This window comes from Antechinus flavipes, chromosome 2 (assembly GCF_016432865.1).
Source record: "Antechinus flavipes isolate AdamAnt ecotype Samford, QLD, Australia chromosome 2, AdamAnt_v2, whole genome shotgun sequence".
Taxonomy (NCBI): domain Eukaryota; kingdom Metazoa; phylum Chordata; class Mammalia; order Dasyuromorphia; family Dasyuridae; genus Antechinus; species Antechinus flavipes.
In genome coordinates this window covers 70,523,028-70,542,007 of record NC_067399.1, presented here as the reverse complement: position 1 = coordinate 70,542,007, position 18,980 = coordinate 70,523,028, and the positions used below count along the sequence as shown (strand labels likewise).

Here is an 18,980-nt window from a genome sequence, read left to right as displayed (position 1 = left end):
TAATCTTTAAACATTCATTTTTTTAAAAAATGAGCCTGATCACATTTTCTCTACCAGTTCTCTTCAGACAGTAAAATAAAACAACAAAACAAAACCATGGTAGAAGTGTATACTCTTTTGGGTAAAGTTTTGGAATAAGGAAGACCTATGTTCAAATTCTAAAATTGACATTCACCAGTGGTGGGACCATGGACAAGTCATTTGATCTCTCTAAGTCTCAGTTTACTAATGTGCAAACTGGGCAGAATTATGACTAACTCAAAGGGTTACATGCAAAGTTGTTATAGGCCAGAACTCTGAACTTGAGACAAAGGATTCTTACAAGATACTAAGTGGAACTGATGAGACAATGGTTATCTAGTTTAGCATGGTTCAATATGATTGATTTAATCTTACAACAAATAATGGTTTCCTAGAGATATAATGATTGGTTTATACTCAGTGTGGAGCATATAAGCAGGGACTGAGAGACACAGAAGACAAGTGCACCAGAAGCTCTCAGAGCCAAGGAGACAGAAATTCAGTTCACCTTCAGTCAGGTTCCTGGTGGCTGGCCTGGCCTCCTGCACTTCCTCCTCTTGAGACCAAGGCTGGTCTGAAAGGCTCTCCAGAAAGCTGCCCAGCCCCAGGAAGGAGATAATAAAGGATTTGGACTTTTAACAGCTGGCTGTCCTTGTGGTGATTACTCTGACTAGAATGAAGGCTGCTTCCAGAGACCCCAAGAAAACTGAACCAAAAGAACATTACACAAAGTAACAAATCTTAAAGTCCTATGATGTAATTTTACTGGATATAATTTAACATATGATAGTCTCATTTGGACTTGATCAAAAGAGAACAGAATATTATAGGAAGAAAAGTGAACTCAATGGAACAATTAGGTACCAGATCAAAGATGATGAGCTCTGCTTGGTGTATGTTAAATATGAGATGTTTACAGGTACAGGTAATCAAATTATTGATTTGAAAAAAAAATAGTTTATCCTTTTCTATTCACATTATAACTATTAAAATAAATATTTGTATAAGGGCTTAAATTATTTTGTTTCCTCTTTTCTCATATCTCCATTTAACACTCCAACTCTTTTCTCATAATCACTTTCTCCCCTTTTAACACAGCTAGTTTAGATTTTTCACACTTTATTTTCCTCCGTTTTAGCTAAAAATATGAATTTAGAGCACAATACAATGCATTTTTAAACCTCTTATGATGCTATTAATTCTATGGAATGTCCAGAGAAGGAAACAATTAGAAGACATATTACACAGACTCTAGTTCTGTATCTGGAATAGTAAAATGACCTTTTCCTTTTGATTACTTGTACCAGTTACAAGTAAAGCAACATTTTGTTTAGTCATACATGTACATTATTTTTAAAACATATTTCTATATAAATCATATTGGGAGAAAAAAATCAGAATAAAGGGAAAACTATGAGAGAAAAAAAAAGTGAACTTAGAATGTCTTGATTTACATTAGTCTCCATAGTTCTCTTTGTGGTTGTGGATGACTTTTTCCATCCAAAGTTTGTCTGGATTGTCTTGGATCACTGAACTGCTGACAAGAACCAAATATTGTAACATCATCTTTAAAAACTTTTTAAAAAATATTTACTTAATATTTCCCCACTTATATTCAAAACATTTTTTTTACATTTGTATTTAATATTTTTGAGTTCTAGGTTCTCTTCCTTATTCCTACCCATAATTAAGAAACCATATGTGAAACTATGCAAAACATTTCCATAAAAGTCAATTGTGAAAAAAAAAACATAGTTCTCTCACTCAAGAAAAATTAACTTAAATATAAAGAGAGAGACAGAGAGAGAGAGAGAGAGAGAATGCTTTGATCTATATTCAGACTCGATCAGTAACTTCTCTGGGTAGTGTTAGGATTTTTCATCATCAGTCCTTCAGATTAGGTATGGATGATTGTACTACTAGAATAATGAAGTTATTTATAGTGGGTCATCTCAGAACATTGCTATTACTTTGTATAAAGTATATTTCACTTTGTTCATGGGGAACTTTACAGGTTTTGTTTTTCCTGAGAGCATCCTGCTCATCATTTTTCAAAGAACAATAATATTCCATCATTTTCTTTCTTTTCTTATAGCCCTTTGGGTATAAAAGGAAGAATTGGAAAAATGAATAGATGAATTCATAAAAATGAATAGCATACAGTAGACAAAATGATGATGATGATGAATATTAAATAGAAGTCATAATGTGTTAGAATTCTTACAAGGTGTTAAGTCAATGGAATTGATAGAAACAATGCTTATGTTTACATCCTTGAGAGTTCACACATTAGTTCACAAGTTTGGGAGATTTCAGGATTCAGTATGAGATTGACAAGTTTACACCTCCCACAATCCCACTCTCTCAGAGGAGGAGTCAACCTTTGGGTTCACACCTTTAAGAGATCATATATAAGAAGTTCTTAGAGTTTCAGGAGAAGTCAATTGAGGAGACTGAAAAGCCAGAGACTGCAGTGGGGCAGAACCAAGAGTCAGAGAGAGCTGGAGGCTGAAGCTGGCAGACAAACTGCAAGAGCTCTTGGAACCAAGTTGGGAGATAGGTCTCTAATAAAACTAACTGGGCTATTTTGAAGAAGATAATAAAGGATTTAAACTTTTAACACCTGGCTGTGTTTGGGGTGATTATTATATTGAACTGAAACTAAGGCTGCCTCCAGAAGTCCCCTAAGAAACCTACTCCACAGAGAACGATCCTGTTTTAGAAAAAGAAGAGAACACTACAATAATGAATCGAAAATAGAAAGCTAGCATAATGGGAAGAAGATAGGATCAAGCCCTTGCTCTAATACCTACTAGGTCGGTCAAACTTATGGAATTAGACAACTCTCTAAAAGCATAAGTCATATATCCCTTGCCCTCTGCATTGGCAGAGGGACTCTATTGACTGGAAGTTCTTTACTCCATTGAAATCACAGGTTTGATTCCCCAACAAAAATCATGGTCATCGTCATCATCTTCTTCTTCTTTCTTCTTCTTCTTTTTTTTCTTCTTTTTCTTTTTTTTCTTCTTCTACTTCTCCATCTCCTTCTCCTTTTTCATCATCATAGGATTTAGATCTTAAAAAAAACTAAGAAATTATGCACTATATCTTTATCTTTTTTAGAAGAAATCTTGGGCCCAAATGGATTAAGAAACTTGTCTATGGTTATGTACCTTCCCATAGTAAGCATGCAACATATGGATTTTAAACTTACATCTTCTAAATTCAAAGCTTTCCCCACACCCACACCCCATAATGCTTCTATGCATTAGAGAACAAAACGATCTCTGAAGGTTCTATTTCCAAATTATAGTTTAAATCAAAAGATATAACATTTTTCAGTGGAGGTAAGGCATTCCCAAGACCATGCCTGAATAATATTCTTTTACTACAACACAAAGGGAACCCACTCATTAGTTATTTATTGTAGCACATTTTCTGATTCCATTTGAAACAAATATTACCTCTAGCTAATGAAGAAAGATGACCTGAGTTTCCAAAAAAGGGTAATCAAATTGTTTAGTTTCTTTACCAATGGGTCATTTATCTGTCCCTTCCAATCTTAACAGCAGCAAAGTTTGGGATGTCATATCTTTTTTTTTTTTTTTTGGTATAATGTGATATTTGTTATTCTGATGTTCTATATCTCACTTTGACTCAGCTTCTTAAACCACTCATGAAATGCTGCAGTGACTCTCACTCTTTGTTGTTCTAAAATTAGTGTTTTTCAATTAATGTCATTCTTTTCCCTCATTTGATCCCAAGATATTAAAAGAAAACATATGGTATTAGAGGAAAGGAGAAGATGCATTTTTTTTCAAATACAAACAAGCTGTTTTCAGCATTATTAAATATTCTATTAGTACTACTCACAAAAATATATATGTACAACTGTTACTTTTCAAGGCCTTTCACTGCATATTTTCACTCATTGGTTATTTTTCTTCTGATCTCAATGCCCTCCTGAATAAGGGGATTTTCTAATAAGCACTTATTAATAGTAAGCTTCTGCTTGTTCCAGATATATGGCCAATTCAGAATGTAAATAGGCAGAAGAGGTTATCACAATGTCACAAGATCTTTTTTGAGCATTTTTGCTGCTGAGAAAAATAAGATGTTGTCTGAATACTTCTGAGAATGGCATGGATGTTGTCTCTTAGTGTTTCTAGCCATAGGGAGCTATAACTGAGAATTATCACTACCATCACCACCATCATCTGATACCTCTATAGTAACCTATGATTACAAATTGATTTATGTACTTTATCTCTCTTTTTTTTAAATTTTATAATAACTTTATATTGACAGAATCCATGCTAGGGTAATTTTTTTTTTACAACATTATCCCTTGCACTCGCTTCTGTTCCGATTTTTCCCCTCCCTCCTCCACCCCCTCCCCTAGATGGCAAGCAGTCCTGTATATGTTAAATATGTTGCAGTATATCCTAGATACAATATATGTTTGCAGAACCGAACAGTTCTCTTGTTGCACAGGGAGAATTGGATTCAGAAGGTAAAAACAACTCGGAAAGAAAAACAAAAATGCAAATAGTTCACATTCGTTTCCCAGTATTCTTTCTTTGGGTGTAGCTGCTTCTGTCCATCATTTATCAATTGAAATTGAGTCTTTGTCAAAGAACCACTTTCATCAGAATACATCCTCATACAATATCATTGTCGAAGTGTAAAGTGATCTCCTGGTTCTGCTCATTTCACTTAGCATCAGTTCATGTAAGTCTCTCCAAGCCTCTCTGTATTCATCCTGCTGGTCATTTCTTACAGAACAATAATATTCCATAACATTCATATACCACAATTTACCCAGACATTCTCCAATTGATGGGCATCCATTCAATTTCCAGTTTCTAGCCACTACAAACAGGGCCACCACAAACATTTTAGCACATGCAGGTCCCTTTCCCTTCTATAGTATTTCTTTGGGATATAAGCCCAATAGAATATGTACTTTATCTCAATGCTACATCTCTACCACACTATCCATATTCATCCAGCTCTGCCATTTGTAATCAATTTTATTTTGACCATCATTTCTACTTCTACCCCGTGTAAGAATGAGACAAGCCAAAGGAGCCACTCTAATAGCACAGATGTGGTCTTATTTTGCTTAGATCTAGGTTTCTGCCTTATTTTTTAAAAATATCTCCAGTTATGCTACAGGTAGTATGTGAATTATCTTGATTGTTCTTATTCATATCTCCATTACTTAATAGTATGCCTAGAACATAAAAAGTAAATGAATGATCTATCTATATATCATTCTATCATCTGCATACCTATCTCTTCCGAACCTAGTGAGGTGAAGAATTATTCACTATAATAAAGATACATGAACTCATCAGTGTGAGTCTCCTTTCATTAATCAATAAGAATTACACATTGCTACTATATGTCAGGCACTGTGAACATTAAAGTGGAAGATGGTAAAGTCATATTACAGGTTATTGAGACCTAAGTTGATATTTCTTTCCTCTACCAGTAATGAAGTACCATGTTCTGAGAGAATGGATCAGAATATGAAAAACTCACAAAAGCTGCTTATAGCTATAAGGAATGCTTGATGATCTAGTTGCTGATTGTGAGGGATTTAAATGTCAGGGTTGGAGAGGGAGAGAGGAAGCAAGGGTGGGATCTAGAGAGTTAGGGAAGGTCCTAGTGGAAAATGTATTCATATGTGCATTATGTCTACTTTAGCAATTGCATGAACAGGAATACAGGAAGAAAGATAGGTTAATACAGGATAATGAGGGTGCTTTCATCATAAAGGTTACTTGTAGGAAGAGTATTTCTAGTACACCTTCTCAGGGAAGGAAAGGTCCCTTATTTTTAGGGTACTTATTGATTTGATGAGTTGGACAAGCTTTGGTCATGCTGATAAGATAAAAAAAAAAAATCCCATAAATGAGACCTCCTTTTCTATGGGATGAGGTTAACAGTGGGAATAGGGTAAGGTCATTCCCAAGGACTGCACCAAATTACAAGGTGTCTTACCAAATATGTGTTTTACCAAAAATGTGTACTATTTTGATTTTTCCAAGCATAGCACTCTAAATCAATAAAGCTCAAATGGTACAATTGCCCTCTAAATTGTACAGGCTGATAATTAACTCCTCACTATTTCTTAACTGCCTCTCCATGTCAAATTAATAGTCTCCCTGACTCATCTCTCCCAATTCTCTTTCCTTTCCTAACATGATCTTCTTAGGACACTGATCTAACCATGTCATCCCCTACTCAATAAACTTCCATGATTCTTTGTGACTTCCAGTATCAAATGGAAAATCTTCTGTTGGACTTTTAAAATCTGTCATAAATTGGCTTCTTTTTAACTTTCCTCTTTCTACCATCTCACTCCTTTCCATATATTCTGTAATGCAATACAGTGACACTGGCTTCTTTGTTTTTCCTCACACAAGAGGAATGATCTTTCTTCTGGTTTCTGCCCTATTATCTGTCTATTCTCTTCCTGTCCCTATGTCTGAAATGTTCTCCCTGTTCATATCTGTCTCTAGGCTTCCCTGGATTCCTTTAAATCTTAGTTGATATCCGTTTTTTTGCAAATAGACATTCTTAGTCTCCCTTAATCCTGGTTCCTTGTTTCTAATATTGCCTCCCAATTCATTGTATATTTCTTGTCTGTACAGTCATATGCATACTGTCTTGTTCAATAGAAAGTGAGCTTCTTGAGGTTGAATATAATTATGTTTTTTCCTTCTTTGGATCTCCTAGTGCTTAGCATAGTAGCTAACACATTGTAAGTCCTTAATAAATGCTTGTTTACTAATTGACCAATTGTTGAATATATAAAGAAATAAATGAGAAAATTATCATCCTTGAAAGTCTTCTTAGGGAATAAACTTCATGACCAACAACAGTCATCCCCTTTCTGGCTAAATTTCAGGTGATGTGCACTTATATTTCACAAATAACAGAAAACATTTACATTATATATATACATATATAAATAAAGCTTTACTTTCTATGATACATATTAATCAGTTTTACTAGTATGTATCTATGTCTATATGTTTTATTTCATATCTCTTATATTTCATTATCTATTTAATACACTTTTGTATTCAGTATTGCTTAAAAATTTCTCAGGTGAAAATAACCATGAGTGGAAAAAGTTTAAGTAGTCTGCTCTAGACAAATCAAACAATTAATTGTAGAGAAGGTACCATCCTGAATTAAGGATTTCCTCACCTGGGAGTTCCCTATATTATTAAAATTACATGTCATATATTCTTTTACATTACATTATACTGATTTAAGGTTTTTAAAGTATCTTATTCATATGATTTAATTGGTAGCTGGAGTCCCTTCCACAACTATAGCTATGAAACCATGATACTAGCAATACACATGTCTCAATAGGGCAGTTATAATTTCCCCTTTACTTATCACAAACTAAGGCTTTGCAAAATAGAAAAAGACTTGAAGACAGAAGGATAGGAAAAGCCATCAACAGAACTTGAGATTTGAGCTGAGTCTTCAAGGAACCCAGGGAAAGCAGACACCAGAAGAAATGTCGTTCCAGTCATGAGAAATAGACAATAAAAAAGCAAGGAGTCAAGTACTAGAATATCCTATGCAGATAGCAGGAAGACAGATCTTGCTTAACTATAGTTTACAAAGAGAGGAATAAAATATAGGAAAATGGATGAAGTTGTAAAAAGCTTCAAATGCCAAATGGGACATTTTTCATTTGATCCTGGAGATAATAGATGGTCATGGTAATGTATTGAGTGATGGTGGTAGGAGGGATGATTATCAGACCTGCATTTTAGGAAGATCACTTTGGTAGCTGAATCATAATGGGGAGAAATTTAAGAAAGGATAACCCAGAAGAAGAATATTATAACAATAGAGGTCCAAGCAATGAGAACCTGCAGCAGAGTAGACCTAATGAATACCTACTAGATTGAAAGATCTTTGAAGTTTGAACTTCTGATATTTTCTAAACTATATATCTCTCATGTTGCCACTCAAGACCATTGTTACAATAGGTACTCAATAAACATCATTCCATTGACTTTAATTGAATCAAAATATAGAAGTGACTTGGTGTCACCATCAAGAATAATCACTTAAGTATACAGACAGCATTTCCCTGCCCAATCACAACTATTAATTAAAATCTAGAAATGAAGAAGATACATAGTGTGGCATCCTGGAATAGTAGAAATTATGTTGAAGTATAGATAAGCAGAGTTAAATTTGAATCCCATCCTCTAAGACTTATAGATATTTCAATATAAATTTAATTTATATAAATAAAACTCATTTAACTTCCTCCTTTCTCCAATTCTCTCCACACTGTGACACAGTGACCTTGGCCTCCTTAACGTCATCTCCTGACTCTGGACATTTTCACTGGATATTCCTCATGCCTAAAACCCTCTCCTTTCTTATCTTTGCCTCCTGCCTTTTGTGTCTTTCTTCTAATGTCCGCTAAAGTATAAAGTCACTTCTAAGGTTCGTTAAATTTAGTGACTTCCTTCTGAGACTTCCTCAAATTCACTTTGTATTTGTCTTTTGTGTGTATTGATTTCCATTTTACTGTGAGCTCCCTGAGAGCATGAATTTCTTTGGGGGGGGGGTGTCTTTATTTGTACCCTACACACATACCACTACATCTAGCAAATAAGTATCCCCTTAATAAAAACTTGTTTGACATGACTTGACTTCTTTTCTTGATTCTAGTTTCCTCTTCTGTTCAGTAATAATAATAATAATACTCATTACCATCTTTTTAATAATATTATCAAGAAGAATTGCAAGGTTAACCCTAATCTAGTCAGTTATTGTTGGAAGTAAGAAAACAAGCATTTATTAAGCACTTGCTACATGCTAGATACCATTCTAAGCATTTTAAAAAATCTTATTTGCTTTTCACAACAACTTTTCAAGATAGGTGCTATTTTCCCCTCATTTTATACTCACAGAAATTGAAGCAGACAGAGATTAAATAACATGTTCATGTAACAGAACTAGAAAATGTTTGAAGTTACACTAGAACTCAAGTCTAGGCCCAGATTTCTATCCCTAGTACCAGTTAATAGAGAAAAAGTGAATAAGAAGATTAAGGGGAAGTTTGGAAATATTTTAACCTTTGATTAAACTATACAGATGAATTGAAACGGATCACTTCATTTCATTAATTTAACCATTTAGCTCCTACCCATTATGCTCAGAGTACACTATATATCAGATCACTAAGTTGAATAAACCAAAAAAAGGAGGAAATAGGTCACTCTTCTTGACCTTTCTTGTTTACCTTCTTCCAGTCTTTGTGCAATGAAAATTAATAAATCAATGACCTTTATCAGGTGTCTATTATAACCCAGAACCTGTATTCAACATCAAAGATACAAAACCAAAATGAAATAATTCTTCAGAGTTCTTATGTTCTTTTAGGGGAGACAAGATGTCCATAAACAAATCTAGACAAAATATAAAGCACAAATATAAGGGAACTTGGAAAGATAAGAAACAGGCAGTGAATGGCATCAGTCTAGGCCTAATGAAGAAGGTACTTGGGTTGATCTTGGAAGGACCCCAAGAAGTCTAAGAATTGACAGTGAGGGAATATATTATAATCACAAGCAGACAGCCTGTGTGAAGGCGCAAAGATAGACAATGGAACATCTTGTGGGAAGAACAGCAATTCAACCAGGTTGTGTGGGCACATTGTGTCTGGATAATTTGTCTGAACGGTTTGTCAGTGACAAATATATTTGATGGAAACCAATGCCCTTGGAAAAGAATGCGAATAGGCTTGATTTTGATTTCTCTTCTCCCTGAGCATCTAGAGTAACTTTTTTTTTTTTGTTCACCAGTTCAAGAAGTGCTCTTGTGGATGAGGCTTAATAGAAAAGAGTGAAAGTGGGGAGGGGTATAAATAGTCAGAACTGATAGCTCAAAAACGCAGCTGGCAGAACTAAAACTGCTGAAAGTCGCCGAACTCAGCTATTTGCCTTCTATTTCTCTTGGTCATATCTTCCCATTAAAGATCTATGACTTGAAATGTTATCATCATTTGGCTTACTCCTGTCTTTGGGTTTTTAAAGACCTAGGTATTGACTTTCTATTGGATTAATAGATTATCTAAAGGGGAGCTCAATGGACCCAAAATTGTTCATATTGACAAGTTTCTTCTTGTTTATGCATCTCTTTGCTCAAGCACCACCATGGAAGTCATCTGTGTTTTACAATAGGCTGACCCCTTTCCTGACATGGTAACAAAATGGACAGTTGTTGGCCTGATTCATTAGTTTAACTACCCCCAGTTCCCTTATAGGTACTTTCTCTACTGTTTTAGATTTTGCCCCTTTTATTATAGTACAGGTACATATCTATACAAATAGATTCTCTTAGATAATGGTCAAGATTGTTCAATTGATTCTGGAAAAAAATTTTTAAGTACACAAAAGAATATAACACCCTAGATTTTCAGTAATTTGTGTTTTTTTTTTTCCCCTTAGACATCTTATGCATTGCAAGTGAACTTAAATAAACACATATGAATGGATATTCACATAAGACTGCAGATATAGTGAAGATAGTCCCCAAATGCAGATGTGCAGATATTTTGGAAGGGATGTGGACATATGAATTTAGAAGTGACAGGGATTGTTGATGTGTAAGCTCCCTTTACTGATATAAAGTGCGCTTGCCTGTGTATGTGTGTGTGTGTGTGTGTGTGTGAAAGAGAGAGAGAGAGAAACTCAATTTTGTTTCTGTAAAAGAACTTGGACAAATGCATATGAACAAAGGTGAATATATTGCCTAAATGTGAGTGAATAAGGTACACAAAGAAATGAGTTCATCCCTAACTGTTATATTCAAACCCATTATATCTTAATGATAGGCAGTTATGATTGCAATAAACTAAGAAAACCTAAGTTTATTACTTAGTTACCCAAAAGTGTTTTCTTAGTTGAGAATAAAATTACAAATATATTCCTAATAAATTTTCTAATAGGAACTTGATTTTAATTCATTTTTAATCCTTTGAGTTAATATACAAAGATTTTCATGTGCATGTAGTTATATGTGATGATAAATAGCATATATGTATGTGTACAAGTTATATTTTTAAATACAAAATGATTTTAAGGCAAAAATATGCTTGCAGTGTTCTGAGTAGTAATTATTATTTAAGAAAGAATACAGAGACAAAAAATTCTTGACAGTATCCAAACTTCTGGCTCCTAAATGTTTCTTTGTTAAGCTTCATTTGCTGAGACTGGTTTGTTTAGTTATTGTCAAATACAACCTGTACAAATTCAGGGAAAGTCTTAATTTAGGACTTAACAACAGCTAACTTTTTTGCCTTCAGAAAAACAAATATATGCCCTTTATTAAATTGATATGGTTAGTTAAAAAGAAATTCTTTTCTTCTGTTTTAAAGAAAAAAATCATGTTCATTTGCAACTCAATAAAAGTGTCAAAAATAACTTCATTAAATTTTAATTTTTTTCACTTAAAATTTGCCTAGAAACAATGGTTTCTGAACTTTGTAACTCCTGCTTGTCAATTAGTACATGGGTTTATCTATTTTTAAACTTTTCAATGTCTATAGAGGAGTCTTAGCAAACACACAGTATGTCAAAGATTATTATGACCATAATATTTTCTCTGTTTACCTGAAACTCTGTGCTGTTGTAAAATAACTATGATTATTCTTCTTATTATAGCTCATATCATTAAAGTTTTCTCTAGTTTGTAAAGCACTCCTCTATATCAATTCTGTAAAGGAGAAATGTAAATATTGTTATAGCTGTTTTAATTTATTTTTATAAATGAGGTAACTGAGGTAATCTCAAAATGGTTAAGTAAATTGTCCAGGACTTCAGGACTAAGAAGTCTCAATTCTTGAACTTGCAACCATGTTAATTTCTAATCAAACTGATTCAGTCATATATTCCTCTTCATAGTCAGAGCATATAAAAAGTGGAAATACCTTTGTGATGAACTGTGTCATACAACTTTCATACATTTTAAAGATGTGCAAATGGAGGCCACAGGGAAATAATGTATCTTTTCCAAGGTCAGTCACATAACTGATTAGTAAATTGAAGTAAAAATGCAGTTCCAATGACATTTGCTGGCAGGTCCTCTTACCTGTTTCAGGTTCAATGGAAAAGTATGGCTGTCCTTCCAAGATACTATACACCAATTTAGCACTGTTTCCATAAACAGGATCATCAGCATCAGTAGCTGTAACGTTGGTTACAGATGTACCTGATTGAAAAGAAAATCTTAATTAGCACCTTATTCTTTGACAAAAAAATAAACTTTCCAGTCCATTCCAGAGGTTTCAAATATGTGCAGAAGTGTATATGAGGAAAAAAAGAAAGGTGTGTGGGGGGAAATGGGAGTATTTTTATAAGGCAGAATAATGCTCTATATATAACTAACAAAATGCTAACCTTTGAAAGGATAAATTCTGCCAGACTGGAGGAGTGTGTAAAAGCAAATCTTCTTTAGCAACTGCATTATTTAAAAAGATCCTTTGTAGCTTGCCTTCGAAAGAAAGTATATGATCCATGTGGACTTTAAGAATATGCAAAGAATCTTATCAAAAGAATATGAAACACATGGTTAATAATGCAACATGACATGTTGCCTTTGAGTTTTACAAAAACCTATCTGAAAAAATCTGTAAAACTTTGCTACAGGCCTCCTCTAACCCACTATAGCCATGTGGGAGGATGGTCACATTTTAAACCTTACCAATCCTGGAATTGCACTATTATCTAAAGTTTGACCCACAGGGGTCTGTCATTCCACTTTCTCAACTTCCTTTGTCATACAAGCATAATCTTTTGAATCTTATTTGCATCTGTGGTTGCCTCATCCATATGAAATCTCCCAGTCCTTTTCAATCAATCAACAACTGTTTATTACATGCCTAGGAAGTAAAAGGTATGATTACTAAAAATTGGAGATACAAAGTAAAAATAAACAGCTCCTCTCTATAAAGAACTCCCAATTTATCTGAGGAGACTGTGTATATACATGTATACACAAAATTTGTGCAAATTTAAAAGAATAGTTATGCAGGAAGAAGATTTTAACAGCTAAGGACTCAAGAAAGTTTCCATGTATTTAAAAGTAAGGTTGCCTCATTTTCCCCATTATTATTTTATATAGTTTTAAAAATGCTAACAAGAGCAAAAGACAAAAAAAGAAAAAAGAAAAAAAGAAAGGCATAAAGATAAAGAAAAGACAAAATTATCCCCACTTCCTGATGGTATAATAATATAATCAAAAGTCTTAGGAAATCAACAAAAATTCTATTTGAGTCATTAATAGCTTCAGCAAAGTTGCAGGATACAAAATAAAGCTTCAAAAATCAACAGCATTTCTCTATAATAATAACATTCAAGAAGCAAAAAAAAAAAAAATCCCATTGCAAATAACCATGAAATGCATAAAATATCTGGGGATTGAACTACCAAAGCACACAAAAGATCTGTATAGATTCAATTTCAAAGTGTTACTTAATGAAATAAAAACAGCTTAAATATCTGAAGAAATATTCAGTAATCATAGCTAGGTTGTGTGAATATAATAAAAATAATAATATTGCCAAAGTTAATTTATAGTCTTACTGCTATAACATTTAAATTACTAAGGTAATACTTTAGAAAATGTAATAAAATAATTTTAAAATTCATTTAAAAATACAAGATATAGAAATGATTAAAATAAGTCTATATGAAGAGGAAACAGCACTTTCAAACCTCAAATTATATTATAAAAAAGCAGTCACAAAACTATATGGTATTGGTTTAAAAAATAGAGAGTTGAATCAATGAAACAGACTAGAAAGAATCAGAAACAACTGAATTCAATGCAGTGTTTGATGAAGTAGAAAACATAAATTATATAGAAAAAACTCCCTATTTGATGAAAAAAAAAAACCTCCAGGGAAAACTGGAAAGCAGACTGTTAGAAATTAGACATATACCAACATCTTATACCATACTATGCAACATATTCTAAATGGATATGTGACTTTAATATTAAAATGATTCTATAATAAAAAATAGACTAGAAAAAGATAAAATACCTCTCATAGTTTTAAGTAGAAGACATACTTTTAACTAAACAAAAGAGGCAATTACAAAAAATAAATAAATTTAATTACATGAAACTAAAAAGCTCTTTAGGACACCATCAATACCTTGAGACTATTAAAGGAAGTGATCAAATGGGGGGAAATTGTATCAAATTTCTCTGAAAAAAGTCTTAGTAGCTAAGACTGTCTCTCTAATTCTATCTATTTATATCTTTCTGTCTCTATCTATAAGCAGCTAGGTCATATGGTAGCTAAAATACTAGGCCTGGAGTCAAGAAAACTCACCTTCCTGAGTTCTGTCTACAGATAGAAAAAACATTGCACACACATGCATGTGTGTGTGTGTGTGTGTGTGTGTGTGTGTGATTTTTCAAATTTTAAGTAGTCAGATGATATGAACAAACAGTTCTCAAAAAATTATAAAGCATTTAGAGCCACATGAAAAATGCTCCAAATCAATAATAATAAGTGGAATATAAATCAAAACAAACCCAAAGTTTCACTTTATAGTCTACAAATTTCAAGAAATCATACACACACACACACGCACACATACGCACAAACGAATTATAATAGTCAATGTTGTTGAATGATAGGCACACTAAAATATTGTTGGAGGAGCTGTGAAATGGTATGGTCATTTTTTAAACAATTTGAAACTGTGCAAATAAAGTGACTAAAATATTCATACACTTTGAACTTGCAACTCCATTACTGGGCTTCTACCACAAGAAAGTTATCTATAGGAGAAAGTCATATGTAAATAAAACTACAATCATCATCAATTGGAGAATGGATAAACAATTTGCAATACCTTAAAGTAATGAAATATTTCTGAGCTATGCAAAATGATGTATGTGTGTGATGAATATAAAGACACTTGTAAAAATGAACATGAATTGATGAGAAGTGAAAAATTCTGAGCCAAGAAAGTAATACACATAACTACAACATAGTTAATGGAAAAAACAACTAACCACCAAAAAAATCAGAAATGAATGTAACTCAATTATGAAGATCAAGAAGGTCTTTAACAAAGAGATACAAGAAAACAATCCTAACCAACCTCTTCATGGAGGTAGAATTTCTACTGATGTTACACATGGTACATTTTCAGATTTTTTTCAAGTATCAATGAATTTTGTCCATTTTTTTAATTTAAAATATTACTTATCATAGGATAACTCTCTAGAAGGGACAATGGAGAAAGAGATAACTATGATGAAGTCAGAAATAGAAGATATTCATTAAAATTATCAAATACAAAAATAAGAAAGGACCCCGTGTAAAAGGTGGCATTTAATATTTGGGCTTAGCTTTCAGGGAAACAAAGATTCTAAAAGACAAATGTGGAGGCAGCAAAAGAAGATTCATTTCATTTATTGGAATTTTGGGGGAAATATTGGAAATTTAACTTTGCAAATTCATTGAGATGGGAAATAGAGTATTATCTGTGAAAAACAGCAAAAAGTTCTCTTTGAATTACAAAATTCTTGAAGGATAGTAATATATAATAAAGCTAGAATAATGAGTAAGATTCAGGCTATGAAGGCTTTCAAAGGCACAGAGTAAGGTTTATATAGGATACTAGAAACAAAATAGAAAGTTTATTGAGCAAGGGACTGCTATGGTCAGAACTACACTTTAGAAATTTAATATTTAGTACAGTATCTAGTATATAGTACATATTTAATAAATGTTTGTCTATTGATTAATTATTTACTAAAATAGCTTAATGAATAAGAGAAAGACATGAAGCATGGAATCAATTAAGAGTTTGTTTTTGATAGTCCAAGAAAAAACAGAAAGAGTTCTGAAATAGGGTAATAGCAATGAGAGGAAAGGGAGGTATGTTCTCCATTTTTTTTTCAAAATATGAACTTAATATTGCAAGAACTGAATTTTACTTATTCAGATATCTGTAGTAAAATTTTTTGTTGTTGAGCAATTTTTAGTTGTATCTAATTCTTCATGAACCCATCTGGAATTTCTTGGACTTTGCACTTTCCTTCTCTAGGCCATTTTATAGATGAGGAGACAAAGGCAAATAGGATTAAGTGACTTGTTCAGGATCAAACATCTAGTGTCTAAAAACTGATTTGAACTCCTGATTCAAAGACTCAGACTTACCACTCATATGAAAGAGTGTTCCAAATCATTATTGATCAGAGAAATGCAAATTAAGACAACTCTGAGATACCACTACACACCTGTCAGATTGGCTAAGATGACAGGAAAAAATAATGATGAATGTTGGAGGGGATGCGGGAAAACTGGGACACTAATGCATTGTTGGTGGAGTTGTGAATGAATCCAACCATTCTGGAGAGTAATCTGGAATTATGCCCAAAAAATTATCAAATTGTGCATACCCTTTGATCCAGCAGTGTTTCTATTGGGCTTAAATCCCAAAGAAATACTAAAGAAGGGAAAGGGACCTGTATGTGCCAAAATGTTTGTAGCAGCCCTATTTGTAGTGGCTAGAAACTGGAAAATGAATGGATGCCCATCAATTGGAGAATGGCTGGGTAAATTGTGGCATATGAATGTTATGGAATATTATTGTTCTGTAAGAAATGACCAGCAGGATGAATACAGAGAGGACTGGCGAGACTTACATGAACTGATGCTAAGTGAAATGAGCAGAACCAGGAGATCATTATACACTTCGACAACGATATTGTATAAGGACATATTTTGATGGAAGTGGATTTCTTTGACAAAGAGACCTAACTGAGTTTCAATTGATAAATGACGGACAAAAGCAGCTACACCCAAAGAAAGAACACTGGGAAACGAATGTGAACTATCTTCATTTTTGTTTTTCTTCCCGGGTTATTTATACCTTCTGAATCCGATTCTCCCTATGCAACAAGAGAACTGTTTGGTTCTGCAAACATATATTGTATCTAGGATATACTGCAACATATCCAACATATAAAGGACTGCTTGCCATCTAGGGGAGGGGGTGGAGGGAGGGAGGGGAAAAAAAATTGGAACAGAAACGAGTGCAAAGGATAATGTTGTAAAAAAAAAAAATTACCCTGGCATGGATTCTGTCAATATAAAGTAATTATTAAATAAAAATTTTTTAAAAATGAACTTAATATTGCAAGAACTGAATTTTACTTATTCAGATATATATAGTAAAATTTTTTGTTGTTGAGCAATTTTTAGTTGTATCTAATTCTTCATGAACCCATCTGGAATTTCTTGGACTTTGCACTTTCCTTCTCTAGGCCATTTTATAGATGAGGAGACAGAGGCAAATAGGATTAAGTGACTTGTTCAGGATCAAACATCTAGTGTCTAAAAATTGATTTGAACTCCTGATTCAAAGACTCAAAACTCTATTTATTGTGTGACATTTAGCTGACCTTTAGATAACATTGGTGAAAAATAGAAAAATCCAATTATTTCACTTTTTACACAATTGTTTTCCATAATTCAATTGATCATCCTTTTTTATGAACAGATTTTCTCCACTATTCTTCCTAGTTGTTGTTTTTTTTTTCCAAACTGTTGAGAACTTTCTCCTTACTCTTAAAACCTAAAAACCTTGAAATTTTGGTCATGGTAGTTTTGTGTTTGTTGATAGCTACTGAGCTCTTTCATCCTAAATTCAGAATAAAAACTAATATAAGTCAATGAAACAATCTGGTTGTGCGTGTGTGTGTGTGTGTGTGTGTGTGTGATTATGCACATTAGTCATAAGGATTCTGTTTTTCTTTTTAAAAGAGAAGATAAAATAATTTTTTTAGTTAATTGAAAAACACAATATTCAATTTGAAAAAAAAAAACATACAAAAAAAGTACAAAAGATAAGTACCAGAGCATTACTATGAAAATCTGATATGATCTTGTAGAGTTTCAGGAACAATAAAACCCAGAATGAAACCTAACTGGTCAGAAATGATAAGAACATTGTGTCTTGTTTTGGTTTTGTTGTAGTGGTTTGGGGATGTGAAGAAGGGTTAATACTATTAGAGAAAAGATAATTGATCAAAGAAATGATAGGATCACCACTAAGATTGGGTGCCACAATGAAAATTGAATATAGAGAGAAGGCACGATAGTTCAACTCATTTTGTCTCTGTTTAACCTGCTTAAAAAATATGTAATCTGTGAAAGAACAAAAATTACTAATGGGGAACTGAAACTCAAAATAAGTAAAATGTTATGAGAGAGAACCTAGTGATGCTCTTGATGAGTTCAAATCATATGATTAGACAGGAATACACCAGCCACCGAAAGTTCTTAGAGACATGATTACTATACTCTTTCTTTACCAGATAACATCTCAAATGTTTGGCTTCAGTTCTAGGTATCGCATTTAAGGAAACATGGTAAGAAGCTAGAAAGCTGAAATATTTCAAAGCAAGTCAACCAGCATGATAATAGGACTCCAGCTTCAAAATCATGCTTAAAGGAAACTGGTTGAAAGAATTGGAGTGTTTAGCCTAGAGAATAAACATGATAGCTACCATCAGGTATATGAAGAGTTATGTGAAAGAGGCATTAAATGTGATTGCTGAGCTTTTGTCCGTAATCTTTGAAAGATCATAGGGAATAGCAGAGAATCTGTAGAACTGGAGAAGAGTAACTTTCCTGATTTAAACAGAGAAAGAAAAGGAAAGAGGGTGAGGGGAATAAGGAAGAAGGGAGGAAAAGAGAAGGGAAGAAAAAGAGAGAGGCAGAGAGAAATAGACAGAGACAGAGGAAGAGAGAGAAAGAAAGAGGAGAGTGGTAGTAGTAATGATAGTAGAAGTAATGGTGGTGGTAGTAGTAGTATCAGTAGTAGTAGCAATTGTTGTTGTTGTTGTTGTAGATGATCTATATTCCAAGCTGA

At 33.2% G+C, this 18,980-nt stretch overlaps 1 protein-coding gene across 1 annotated transcript in view; it reads right to left on the bottom strand.

Annotated features, from left to right (window-relative positions):
- The window catches only part of CDH8 (cadherin 8), a 527,274-nt gene that overhangs the window by 271,424 nt on the left and 236,870 nt on the right, over positions 1–18,980 (bottom strand). Inside the window, exon 4 of the mRNA XM_051975087.1 lies at positions 12,169–12,288. Coding sequence (XP_051831047.1) covers positions 12,169–12,288 — 120 coding nt within the window. The remainder of the gene's footprint in view (positions 1–12,168; positions 12,289–18,980) is intronic.